This window comes from Branchiostoma floridae, chromosome 3 (genome assembly GCF_000003815.2).
Source record: "Branchiostoma floridae strain S238N-H82 chromosome 3, Bfl_VNyyK, whole genome shotgun sequence".
Classification (NCBI taxonomy): domain Eukaryota; kingdom Metazoa; phylum Chordata; class Leptocardii; order Amphioxiformes; family Branchiostomatidae; genus Branchiostoma; species Branchiostoma floridae.
The window spans coordinates 20,828,935-20,843,291 of NC_049981.1; the positions used below are offsets into that span (position 1 = coordinate 20,828,935).

The following is a 14,357-nucleotide window of genomic DNA, read 5'->3' on the forward strand; positions in this document are numbered from 1 at the left end:
GCAACGGAAAGATTGGCTAAAGAGAAAATGTCTCGTATTTTGAACACAAGGCACAACACGAGTTTGTGGAAAGAAAGTTGGAACCTGGAACTTTTCCGTCTGTTGGGATGCAGTTATTTATCACACGACACTTTGTGAGCGTATGTCGACAAGAACTAATGCTCCACATATGCTTCCGAACTCAGTAAAGTATGTGTTAAGCTGTTAAAAGCGATATCTTTGACAGCATGTCATCCTTTGAAGCTGTCTTATTGGGTCAATCAATACTGTATCTATTCCAGCACATTATACAGGAACGCTGACCTCAAATCGGTAATACTCAAGTCTGCACAGGACTTTGTTTGATATCCGCAGGGCAGACTTTAATGGGAAGGGGTGGCGGATGTCCAAAGCGTCTTCATCGAGTGGATTTTATCTTGAGAGGCCGTGTGCTCGGGAGGTTATGACATCTTCTCTAAGATGTCTTGAAGTGAATCAGTCTCCGAAATCGCCAGACACTTTGATGAAATATAAGTGTCTCTTTAGTCCTTATCTTTAGCCTAAAGCTGGCTTATGGTCATCCCGAGAGCTCATGATACATGAAACATACATCGTTGGCGACAAAGATAACTTGGGTTTGCCGTGCAGATTGATGCGTTTCGTGTTCCAGCAACATGAGCTTATCGTTTGAATTATCACAGTAAAGACTGCGTTATGAAAACCATGGCACGTTGTCTATGCGACCAAACTTTTGTTATGATGCAGATAAATGAATTTTTGAATTTATTTCGTGATGTAGAAACTGAGAAAAGGGTGACGCTTATCAAGTAAGTTGGTCTTTTTTCCTTAAATTCCGAAGAATGAAGATTCCATTTCCCATTGTGAAAGGCATTTTATATGAAATATCACTTCACCTAGGTGAAAATTAGTCCCTAGCTTCAGTTAGGGACATACCTAGAATAGGAGGTCCGGTGTTTAACGAGGAGAGACATTTGAAGCACTTAAAAGAACCCACTAAACGTATCGTAATTTGACATAAAATGTCCATGAAACCAGCATTACTGTTCACATGTTGTGTAACAATGTAACGTTACATTCATCGGTACAAGTAGAGAGCCTTAAATGAATACTATGATGAATGCGCCGTCAAGTTCCTGTCTGCTTGGTTATGCTATGCAAAGAGTTTAAATCAGATACAGCTAAGAGATAGTGTTTGCGCAATCATTTCAGTTGTCACATCGTACATGCACCATCGATTATAAGATCAATGCAAGACAGTGAAAGATGTAAAGCATGGAATTGCATTTGACACATTAAACTTGATAGTAAATCGCATATACGCGTCCTCTCTGGCCTTAAAGCACCGACGTCTTGGTGTGAGCAAGCATACGAAGTGACATGGACTATAATGATACGTTACCCCAGGCTCGGATTGCCGATTGTCTCGTAATATCTTATTCATCCTCACAATCTCATTGTAATGAGGGATTTTATGTTATGTAATATATAATCTTTGTTTATCGGTTCGTCTGTTGCTCTGTTCTCAAGTCGCAAAATCGTTTGTTCATTGTTTATCAGCATATATGCTGACATTAAGTCGTAAAGTAATAGCAGTAAAGCAACATACATGGAAAGTCACCAGCCTATGATATAGTTTACGAGTATGAGAATACTAGCATTGCAGTTATAATGTATACATACATAAGCAAGAAAAAAACATGAAATCATGAAAACATGAAAGAAACAAGTCAAAGTTGTATAACAAAGTAATATCCTTTCTAGATATTAGATTCCTGAATTCATCCCGGCCACTCTGTGTCTTAACGATGAAAACTCCTACCATTACAAACGTTAGGTCGATAAAGGATGGCTTTCACTGAATCTCTGGAGACCTGATATGTAGGCATGGTCGATGAACGCAAATGAAGAATAGTCGGGGTGTAGGACATATTGCCCCGGCGAGCCTTTCCTCCATTCGTCCGAGACATGTAACGTTAAGGAACGTGTTACATTTTCCAGTGAGATATGACCGTGATTACTCCCAAGTGTATCCAGTAAAGTATCTAGAAGCCTGTATTAAAAAGAAAATTAACGGCAGCTTCAAAGTTTCAAATTCAGTTATTTTTTAACCAATACGGGATAAGATTGCCTTAAAATAGGCAAAACATGTATCGTTCAGAATGATCAATGTGCATAGCGGTAGGACTAATTGTGTTAGGACTATTTTATGAATACGTTATTTACTCAGATAATAGATGTTATAAAAGTCTAGATGCACCAAATACTCTGTCAAAAACGGCAACCAATTAACTGCCAGAACAGCACAAAAGAATCAGATTTATAGTAGCTTTTAGCTTTTAACATTTGGTCTCTCGATGTATGTTATTCAGCAACAGGGTCATGAAAATGTTCCCAGACATGAGTGATTTCCACCACCGGTAATGAGAAATGTTTCTTACTTGCCACGATGTACCACCTTTAGCCTACCCATGAGAAAGTTTCTAAATCAAATATTAAAGGAAACCCCACAAGATTATCGGGGTATTGCCCTCTAACGGACCTCATGGTCATATATCTAAGTGTATTAACGTTCCCTCGCAGTCAAGATTTAATTTTGTGAAAATGGTATCAGGTTGCTAAGGTATGGGCTGGGGAACACTTTACCCACTTATCGTCCTAGATCCATCGCGGATGTATCGGTCATGCCCTGTACAATAATGGAGTATTTTCGGACATATTTTGTGCGGAATCTAGCGTTACCTTCAGTCAGTCAGCTGAGGACATTAATGTATTTGTTCCATGGTTAGATGTCTGCTCGGGAGGCATTCCTCTCTGTTCTTTTTCAGGATCTTAGTTCTGCTGCTATCCCTGTAAGACTAATGATAAAATGTAACTAAAATGTAGTCTTGTAACCTTGAATTAGAAACTTGGTTTGTCGCAACTCGTGGGCAAGTTGATGATATGCATGGCAAGGAAAAAAAGACACATAGTTGGAGATGTGGTGATATTGTTTAACAATTTAAAGTTTAAATTGATATTTTTTAAACTGATAAATAGATATTCGCTACTATGAGGAGGGGGCAAATTCGACAGATGGTTGCGATTTATTTGGGCCATTCCATATTCACCTTGCCCTCTAGGTCACAACATTCATCAGCGTTAGTACACAGTGTAGCGCGTTACTGTTACATATTCCTTAAACGTATCAGCCAACCAAGAACCAAGTAGGTAAGTAGTAGAGATGTGGTCTATGGAATACTTAACAATAATCAGATAGTTCATAAATGCGGTCACTAGATAAGTATTACAGCAACATCGTGAAATAATCTCCTGCAGAAACTGCATGTTTCTTGGTAACCGGCTGCACCAAAAGTATAGAGCTCTTGATGTATGGCAGCGTCATGCGACACCGACCGTTGGACCTAATGGTCGTTGAAAACGGATGACAACATTTGGTGTGTAATGGTGAAGAAAATATCCACAGGTTGCTTACCTATTAAGCAACATGTGATCTTATACATTATGAACTGTGAGTCTATCCAAGACGTATTACCTTTTGCAGATCGACCTTATAAGCAATATTTGTCTTTTCCAGTCTGCCATTTTCTTCTCGTGTGGTTGTGCAAGGAATTATAAGAATTTACTTTGCTTTTCTTAACGTGCGGATGCACCAGCCAATAGAAAACTGCGGCAACTCTTGGAAGTGTGTTAAAGCCAGTGTACTATAATTTGACCTTTCATGTGTTGACGAAGAGACGCATGTTTTTCTTAGCACTAATCTCTATTCAGTACAATGCAGTTATGTCAAAGCAGAACACTTTCAAGCTTCTGATGTCATACATGAACGAAACAAAAATGGCAAAGTGTGTAGTTATGTTTCCATGTGTTTCAAAACGAGAGCAGAAAATATTGGGTGTATAGATAAGCAATAGTATATATTGTTAAATGCAAAGTGTGTAAAGTTCACAATAATGTTATGCAGTGGCAGTGATGGGCCTTTGTGGCAGTGGCGGGCCTTAGAGGCATGTTTGGGCATGACGCACCCGCTATTCACGAGTCAAGGGGAGGAGGAACCCATTACATCCTTGGCCGGAAGTCCTCCTAGGAGAAGGAAACTCCAAACAAGAAACTGGAGAAGGAAGTGCACACCCCTCCTTCACCTTAAAAAGTCAAGTGCAGGCCAGGCAGACGGGTTGCCGAACCCACCATGTCTGCCTACCATTATCTTCCAAGACTTCCAAGTATCTTATATTGTTCCTTGCCTTATTGTTTTACATCCTTTAGAACACGTGCGGTCATATGTGAATTTAGTCCTCTTTGCGTGAATGTGCTCTTTCCCTCTCTTATATGTATATATATATATATATACTTATATGCCATTATCCGACACCGTTTGTAATTGTAATGTAGTTATTACCGAAAGCACAACAGCTTAGGTGTGAATCTTGTCTTTCTGCTATTCAAGTCAATTCCACCATCACTGAAACTACAGCCTTCAGTTTGAAACCACTTACGTTGGCTGAAAGCAGGCCCTCGGTGTCTAATGATATTTTAGAGGACCTCTGCAAAGGAGAATTCCATTCCAGGGCTGTTACAAACGAGATATGGTCGCCAACTAGGGTGCAAGTCGCTTGAATCATACGCAATAAAGGCAGCCAATTTCCGCTGCATGTTGCTGAGTTTGTCGATAAAGCTAGGCTGCATTTAGGGAAATGTTTCTTCCCAAGGCCATAGGAGTAGGCAGTGCTCTTTTAGCCGTAGGATTATGTCCGCCGGTCCAGGAGAAATAGCAATCAAGGAACGTAGCCGCTGGGTGATAGCATCATTGACAAAAACTCGAGTCCCATTCCTGTCATGCTCACCCATTCCTGTCATGCTCACACATTCCTGTCATGTAACAGACATGGAGCAGATATAAAGTAATATTTTTGGCTGCTCTTGCGTGCACGAATACAAAATAAGGGGTTATGATTATCAGACTGATTTTTGCATATACATAAAAGGACTGTTGTATCTTTTAAAATGCTTTTGTGGCTTTGGGACTTCCTTATCATACAATAGGTCTATTTGTAAGTTCTTGCTCGAGGACTAATTACAGTCTGTAACATACAGTACTTAGAAAAAGACACATAAAATATCATACAAGATAATTTTATTAACAAGTGGAACAAGGGCCTAACATCTTTGTGGTAGCTTAAGTGTCTACCTTTTTGTAAAATGAATGTTACCAATGTTGTAGTTTTCTTCAGTAAACCTTTGGAAATTGTGATGGTTTTTAATTTTATCATTATTTTTTGATACAGTAGAAAGGCGACAGTTGTATGTTTTAAACTAATTCTGTGGACATTTGTGCCGTTCCTTGTTTTGATTATTAATAATACCGATTACGTTTGTTTTTGCAAGTTCTAATTGTACTCTCCAAGCAGAGGTTAGGCTCCGGCTATTTTTTTAACGTTTTTCAATTGTTTTTATCGGGCTTTCTATTTTGTATTTTATCTTGCTGTGTCAAAACTTAACTTTGGCTGGCGTACTTCAAGAAAAATCACAAAATAGAAAGCCCGATAAAAACGTAAAGAAAACGTTAAAAAAACAGCCGGAGCGTAACCTCTGCTTGGAGAATAGGCTAATTGCAACATGAAACAGTATTCAGAAACGTATACATGCAGTACTAATGTACAGCGCAACATATAAGAATGCTTACAAGTGGAACGAAGAATATAATAATAAGATACTACTGCGCTTTACTTATTTTTTAATGTCTAAGGCGATGTGCGCTCATATCTGATGTCTGGTCAGATCATTGCCATTAGTGATCATCGATGGTAAAATTTGTTGAAAATCAGAGCGTCTTCAGTAGGAAACATAAGTTGATAATGATTACAGCCCATGAGTCGATAGTATAACGAAGCGATGCTAATTCATGAGACGACTTGGCACCATCTCAAGACACAGTCTCTGCACATGTATTCATGACATAGACTCGGCACGTCAGTCACATGGATATTCCTACGACCATTTCCTTGGGCTTTTCACATGACACGGAATTACTAGGACATGTGAAATGATAACGATTAATACAAATTTACATGTCTGGTGCATGCATTGACTTATTTGTGCAACTACATTAGAGTTCCAAGTAATATTATGTTTTGCCAAACTTTTCTTCTAATCGGCAAATCAGAAGGGCAGCATACAAGCGTCACGGTGTGTTGTGTCAGCTTTTGCAAATCTCTCAGCTTTCCATTAGTGTGAACCTAAAATCAAGGTACTAGTATTTTGTGTCGCTTTTGGAAAATTCCTGCTCCACAAACATAGTGAAAATGCCGGTTTTCACACAACGTTAGAGACAAAGTTTCTGATTTGGTCACATCGTTTTGCAGAAACTGGCTAACGCTTGAACCGCAAATGGCTCCCTACTGACATTGACATTTGACTGTTTCAAAAGTTTGCAAACAATGCTACCCCATTTCCTATCTGGCAGATAAGGAATGACATTGAAAAATATAATGACAAGTCATCGGATGTTGATTATTACGTGAATGCCGGCATGCGACAAAATCAATACCTAAAACCCCAACGCGATTTCCCTTGATAGAGAAGCCATCTGTTGTTGAAAACTGTTTGCATTTGTTGACGAAAGGTGCTCAGATGCGGGAGTTAGGGATCAAAACAAAAAGTATTTTAACATCACTGAAATAACACATAGCTTTTGTGTGTGTGAATAAGTTTGGAAAGTCTTGTATATCAATGATTGTCGACAATTTTTTTGTTCCTTTCTTAACGATGTCAGCATTCATAGAAGAGCTATCTCAAGGGATCTATTAAACGTGAATGACTAATGAGAGACAATACTTCAAAAGCATAATGTTGGCAGAACATGGACGTGCCCTTGGTTGTAAATAAGGACGTAGGCAACACACGACGGAGATAAATAATGAAACAGCATTTGTTTGTTTTTTTGTTTGTTTTTGAACCTTTGTTTACAGAAGACAAAGCATGTAAATAGTTTTGACAGTGTAGCTCTGGTCATAGCCGAGTTACCATGTCCAAAAGCATCAACTATTCATGTATTCTTATCTAACTAGAGCATCTCTGTTCTGGTAAGGAAAATGTGATTGTACTTGCAACAATCGATGGCAAAGTCGTTATGCCACCGTCATCATTGATTGCAGAATAAGGCAGTCCAACACTGGTATAACTTATCTTTGGAGATAACTAGTACAGGTTTTTATCCCGTCTTGTTCGATTGTCCGATTTGTATATTTAGTTCAGTATCATTAGCGGTTACTGTGCCAATTTGCTAAAGGGCTATGCACAATGTCAAGCATCAGATTGTACTGTTTTGTGGGTCGACTTGGCTTTATGCTGATGTGTATTCCATGATAGTAGCGTACTAGAACTTTAAGGCACTTACATGCTATTGGTGATGCGTAACTATATAAATAGGAATCTGAATCTTCAACTGAATCGTTGATGCAAAGAAATATCACCAGTCCAACACTTCATAACTTAAGGATTTGGGGACCTCGTGCTTTCAATTACTTCCAAGATATTGGCTTAGCCATTTTCCTAACGTATTGAAGCAAAGGTATTATTGATTGTTTACGGACAATTACCTTTCATGTCGGCCTTGCCGTCACCTTGCCGTCAGCGTCAATATCACGTCACCCAGCATGACTAAAGTGCGTGTCTGCCTGTTCCCGGATCCCGCCGTTTGAAATAAAACTACAGAAATGCTGTCCACATTGCTGATTCCAATGACGTTTCATACCAGTGTCTCGACAAACTGGTAATTTTCTGCTCTGTCAATTTTGTGCTTGATTTTCATGATAGTAGCTTTAAAGTATAGCGCTTAATGACAGCGGTATGACACCGTTAGATGTGAAATTCATTAATACAAATTGAGCCAGTCGTTACTTTGAGCTTGTTGGTACCCTGCATGCAGTGTGTGATAAAGAACTTTGTTTTACGGTATGTCGAGGGTTCCTTCAAAGCCTATCTATTTTGATTCATGTAACTGCTCCCCTGTGATGGCGCGTGAAAAGCAACTTCGTGATAGATATGGCTTTTACTTTCGTTATGCATGGCCGATGCACTTGAAACACAGATATACCCCACTGGTTCATCCGGAAACACCTGTGTGTTAAATGTGTCAGGAAGTTGCTTGAGCCAATCTTTACCGATTCACACCACCCAAATCAGGTCATGAAACGATTGTTCATTGTAAGAGAACGCATGTTCTAAAAGCATTAGGGTGGCATTGAAGAATAGATCTAAAATGTTCATTAACAGTGAGACTTCTAACAGTGAGACTTCTAACAACGTAACGTTTGATAACTCGACTGTTCTAATGCCACGTCTCACTCTAGTACCAAGTAAGTGTTCTGTTGCCAAGACGTCTAGGCTGTTCGTGGACACCATTACGGAAAGTCGTCATGGTTCGACCGGTGGCTTTGAATCTGATAGAAATTGAACATTTGCTGTTGACGTTTCCTGGTAAGGCTTCAGGCTCTTATGCAGATTACAAGCTGATCCAGTAATCTACGATGGGTCGGTCGATGTCAAATCTCCGCTCAAGGCACGTATAGAATGAGTTACTGCTTTGGCAGCGGCTCAAGCTACTAGTTGTGTGTGTGTCTACTGATTCGGATGTGGCCTATCTGAATTTAGCAGTTTGTTCTTTGCAACTACGCCTCTAAAGAATTAAATCAGACTGTTCGGTTGTAAGAGGGTGTTGTTTAAAACGAAGACCAGGCTTCAGATACTTAAAACTTTCATATCACAGTTTTCGTCACGTATTTATTCAATAAAGGAAATGGAAATCCATACAACATTAGTAAACTTTATGTCATTATGACTTCGCATGTGAGGCCCATCATGGCTTTAACATATTGATAACACATTCAAACTTTTATAACATCGTCGTTTTTGGTAACTGTCTAATAACAGTTACCATACAATATTCATACAAGGCTGTGTTGTTTTCTCTGAATATTGTGAGCTAAGTAGAATAATCAAGGTTAAACGAATCCGATTAATAATAAATCATTTTTGTCGCCCTACGGTTGCTCAGCTATCGCCACCCATTGACTGGACAGGGGCCTTGTGAGTTGAATTAAAACCTCCTCAGCACAATGTTTATTGGCAGGGAAAAATTTGATGATTTTCGTTCGATTACACCTTTCAGCTTCTTCCATTCTTGGAAATCTGCGTCAAAGTCTTTGTTAGAGTTGTTGTTACTGCCGACGACCTTGGCATTGGAGAAATCTGCGATGAGAACCTTCAAGTGTGGCTCCTGGAACAGATGACATAAACAAACGATCATTGTCATATGGCCATAGGCTAGTTTGTACCACATATCCCGTAAACCACCTCATGGCGTAATACACCAGGTTTGTGCTGAAGAGAAGCTGCATATGCGGACTGATTTATCATTTGATTCACTCACACCGGGATGGATCCCTACTATTTTCAATAAGTGTGATAGGTTCTTTAACGTGCTTAAAACTGTTAAATGCCTTTCCTAAGGGCCCATTAACAATATCGGTGCCTGTCAGGGATTTGGACTGCAGTATCTCTAAGTTTTGAGTCAATTCATGCAACAGCCATGATCACAAAGCCAACGCACTACCTATTTATTCAAGCAAAGTTTAGGTTGGGGGTAGAACTGGTTCGGATTTCTTAAGGGAGGTAGCCGTAAGAATCCTGGCCACTATCATCTCCCCTTCTAAAGCTCTGATTGAGAATACATGACATCATCTTATGTCAAAACTCCGATGATATAAAACAAATATTCATGAATCCAAGAATTGCCAACTGTGCTACCCTTTGGTAATGAAACGTAGCAGACAAACCTTTTCAACCAGGAGAGCATCTAGAGACATTTTCCCAAGAACGATGTCGTTTTGGTGAAGGAACTTCAAGGCTTTCGTCATGTCCAAGTTGGTCGTAAGCAAGTCTTCAGATGTTAGGTCGGTCAGCACCTCTCTCAGTTTGTAATGATGATGGAGCGTGTACAGGGCCCTGAGGAAGCGAAACACAAAATTTAATACTGTAATCACACCAACATTGTGTGTTTTACTTTTTATAACATACGACACTTGCAGTTACATGTGCAAGGTTAGGTGTGTCAGGTCGTTCAGTGTAACATAACCAGCTGCTGCCGCGTCGCGACGCTGTAACAGTTGTGCTATTCCGAAGGGCGGTCGTACTGGAGATACAGAGACATGTAGGAAAATTCGTCAAGAATCGTATAGAAGAAAATGAAATGTACCATTTCATTGCGTCTTTGTCAGCAATGGCACACTGTCGGACAACATTCTGGTGTCCCCCAGCTTGTCCTATCCGCCTCAGTATCATCATTTCATTTGTGATAGCTGACTCTTGTTGTATTTCATACTGGAAAGAAAGACAATAATGCGATACATGTCCATGCGATAGATGTACTTGCATTACTTTTTTCTGTCAGTTCACTCTATTGACGCCTAAGATGTCACTCGAACCATCCGGAAATATATCTCGAATTCTAACGATATTGAAATGCCTGGGAATATTGTTAACCTGGATGTCTAACCTTCGTCAATGTTAGTATAATACGTGTTGCATAGATAGCGTTGCTATCACATATTATGGCTCTATGAAATGTCTATGTAATAGTCATTGTAAAAAAAAAGTAGCAGACTGAAGTACAGTGGATGGTTGACTTCATGTACTTTGAATTCGTAGACCTTTGTACTAGACTGTTTTGATACTAATACGGTGTGTACAAAATCATGACGTACCCCTTTCCTGAACTGAAGAAGCACTTTAACCACGTGACTGGGTACTATGTCACCGGAAAGGCATTGCAGATATGACTGTATGAGAGTCCCTTCTGAATTCTCGTCTTTTTCAATTGCTGGAAATAAAATAGTACGTATTATACCAGATTTCAACCAGGTCATGTGGACTCTAAAAGTCGGCCAGAAAATATCTTGTCACAATAGTTAACGCGTAGTACCTTGCCATGGATTAAATGATTAGTGATATGCACCCCCATTGCTTTACTTTGAGATTGTACATGCATTTAACCAATGGGCATGATTTGTAAAACACAATCTTTTATACTGGGCATACATGTAAAAGCTATTACAAGTACCGGTTATATTTGAAGCTTCGTGCAGACTCCTGCAAAGTTGTTCCACTGTTTCCACTTCAACGTCGTCCTTGCACGCAACCTCTCTCTTCATGGGCCATCGTTGTGTTGCTGCAGCTACTTGAATCATCGGATTGAGTCCACACGTCACAGGCACAACAAACAGAGCAATCCATGGCGTCAGTGTGACAAAGATATCATCCTGTACCGTGGAGAACATGCCAACAACAGCAACGATTATCCAGCAGATGAAGTCTGTCACGATGATTGTCTTGGTTGTTCTTTGTTTTTCATAGTGTTTTACTTTATTCTTGCCATCGTTCGTGCTGTTCAATCCCTCTACATAGCAGCTTAAACTCCAACATGCTACAGATGCCAACGTCATGATGGTTGGAAGAGTGACGAACAGTACAAACCAATATTTCCACCTTCCTTGCTTCTGGATAATGTCTATAAATGGTGAGCACGCAGCAGTCGTTTGCACGTCAAGCAATCCAAGATGAGGTATGTTCATCGTTACAACGGTGCACATAAAAGCGGACATCCAGCACGTAGCTATCATAATAGCAATGTATCTGTTCTTAAATCTCCGAATGGTACTCGGGAGGCGAGATATGAGGTGGATCTGTACAACTATTGCTACTACTAGGAAGAGTGAGGCCATTTTGGAAAACGTCACTAATCCCGTTGCAATAGCACAGGCAGCATGGGAACGCCATCGTTGTTCGTTTAGAATATAACGATCTTGATAATAGGTGTTTGCAGAGGCTATGATGATCATGTATAATCCAGTCAAGGCATCTGCTATGGCAAGATTGCAAAGAAAGTGCTTTGACGGTCCGCTTGTTTTGCTCCTCACTTGATATATTAAAATGGCCGGATTGCCAACTATTGACACTACTCCAAGGAACCACGTTGTTACTGTTAGGCTGTTGCTTCCGATAAGATGCTCACACGAGGAGACATAATCCTGCTGAGCAGAGCAGACGTTGGTCTGGGGTGCCATGCAGCACAGCTTGTATTGATTGGTGTTCCTGGAACACAGAAGGAGACAGCAAAGGCATGTGTAACCCAGGTGTCTCTTAGCACGCCAGTCTGGATTTTCCAATTATGAAAACAGACATAAAACTTAGTGAACCGGAAAATTGCTGATCCTGGGCACCCTGATGTGATACATCTTGACTAATGTAGATTTGAACGCAGTTTAGATTTTACTGCAAGAAATAGTGCATTGCAAAGTAGTCGGCAATATAAAGTGCATTGCAAAGGCTGCACCTTTTGTTTTGTGAAATTCAGTATGCTCAATATTGTAATGCGGAATACTCACAGCTTGTAAAGATCAGGAAGACCTTGAAATGCATCCATTGAAACATCATTCACATTGTTACCTGTAAGATCACTGAAAGAAAATAAGGTCGCGTTAAGTACTAGTATAAGGCAATCATAAAGTGATTATCGTACAGTAGAGTGGTCCAAGGTAATTAAACACATTATGATTTCCGGCAATACAGTTTCAAACGTACACTTTACGCAATGGTGTCTGTACGAAAAGATGGATAAAGCCTATAATTGATGTATGTTTATGGAAAAGTACAAGCTGGTATATAAAACTCACAGAACGTGCAAGCTGGCCAATCCTTTAAATGTCTCTGCCGTTAATCTGTGAATGAGGTTGCCACTGATGTTCCTGTTACGAGCAAAAATCACAGAACATCAATGCAGTGAATATTTGATAGCTTTGGCGACTTCGAAGGTGGAGGTCCGGAACTGTAGTACTGTAGCTAGTGGCATCACTGTAAATTTTGACAGCAGCTAGCAGCAATCAAAATGAATATCGGACGTTTACGTGGGAAAACTTGTGAATACAAGAGTGCAAAGTGTTGGACTGTCCAGTGCCATGATGACTACACTTCTGTACTCTGATGGGTGTGTTCGAAAGTGGTATATGTACTGCGTCTTTGACACTCTGTGTTCTTTGTTCTGAAATGTAAATTGTCGCAAGATACCCATGAATTCAGATGCTTTCTATGACCATGCTGTGGTGGTTCAGTTAGAGCTGATAGAAACAATTTGTCTTCATCGTGTCTGATTGTGCTATGTGGTGTTTGTGACACAGATACTCACGCTACTCACAGTTACTGTTACAGAATAGGGCCAGCATTCACTTAAAGTAAAATGTGGGGGCACATGCTCAAGATCGATCCGTTTCTTCAAGATGACGTGAAATTGGCCACAGGGGTGATGTACTTACAGGGCTTTTAGACGAAACATGCTGGAAAATGTACCAACGGGAATTTCCCTCAAGGAATTTTCACTGACATCCCTGTGCAAAAAAAAACAACGAAGCAACATTAAAGCACAGTATCCAATCGATATAACGGCTATTGTGCAAACTGCTAAGTTCATGACACATGACAAGCACACTCATCAGTGATTTAGACGTAACCCGAACCTGTTAGTGCTCCGAGGCAAGAAAAATCAATACACATTCTAATCTATCGTCTATACGTATGGTATTATCTGAAGAGCTTTCAAGCCATACACGGCAATGGCAATACGTCACCACGGATAAGGGCGATACCGGGAAAGAACTGTGATGATGTTTGTCACATTTCCAGATGTATCTATTCCCTCATCTTTGTTTGAAAGGAGGCATGGCTGTCTCACTGACGTGTTAATGCTTCATCGATCGGCGATCGATTGCGTCTTTGGATGAGGAAAATACTCTCACTATGTATTGGATATGGGCCTATTTCATTAGCAGATGGGTCGTACAGAAGGGAAATCCCTCCCGGTGGTATGTTATTTGATCGTTTTGATGATAGTACTCACAGGGTGGTTAACAGGCGCCATGTTCTCAGGGAGTCTTTTGTCAGGTTGAGCCTGTTGCGAGCAAGGTACCTTTGGGGTTGGAAGGAATTGGATGGTGTAAGTATAACATTTAATGAAGATTGGTTCCTTTCTATTATGGAAACGGTTCAAATTCTGTCCAACTCAAGAGCAGAGAAACATATAAAATTTAAAAGAAAACTCAAAACAGTGTGTCTGCAGATATTGTACTAAGGGCTTTACCAACTTACATACATGTAGCAATAAAAGATATGGCTATCATGATGCAATAGTAGCAAAGAAGTAATAGAAAGTTTAGCATAATAATTATCGAAATACAACCAACATGAATGGGATACAACGACGTTTGCAGCGACCACTACATATCAAATGCGACAAGCTTATCCTTAGAACC

The 14,357-nt window shown here is 40.0% G+C and overlaps 1 protein-coding gene across 1 annotated transcript in view; it reads right to left on the reverse strand.

Moving 5' to 3' along the window:
* Positions 1–8,490: 8,490 nt before the first annotated feature.
* Positions 8,491–14,357, reverse strand: part of LOC118412548 — a 31,533-nt gene continuing 25,666 nt past the window's right edge. Inside the window, exons 16-24 of the mRNA XM_035815469.1 lie at positions 13,946–14,014; positions 13,365–13,436; positions 12,729–12,800; positions 12,441–12,512; positions 11,117–12,147; positions 10,761–10,876; positions 10,253–10,377; positions 9,834–10,002; positions 8,491–9,274 (exon numbers count right to left, since the gene is read on the reverse strand). Coding sequence (XP_035671362.1) covers positions 9,095–9,274; positions 9,834–10,002; positions 10,253–10,377; positions 10,761–10,876; positions 11,117–12,147; positions 12,441–12,512; positions 12,729–12,800; positions 13,365–13,436; positions 13,946–14,014 — 1,906 coding nt within the window. The 3' untranslated portion in view covers positions 8,491–9,094. The remainder of the gene's footprint in view (positions 9,275–9,833; positions 10,003–10,252; positions 10,378–10,760; positions 10,877–11,116; positions 12,148–12,440; positions 12,513–12,728; positions 12,801–13,364; positions 13,437–13,945; positions 14,015–14,357) is intronic.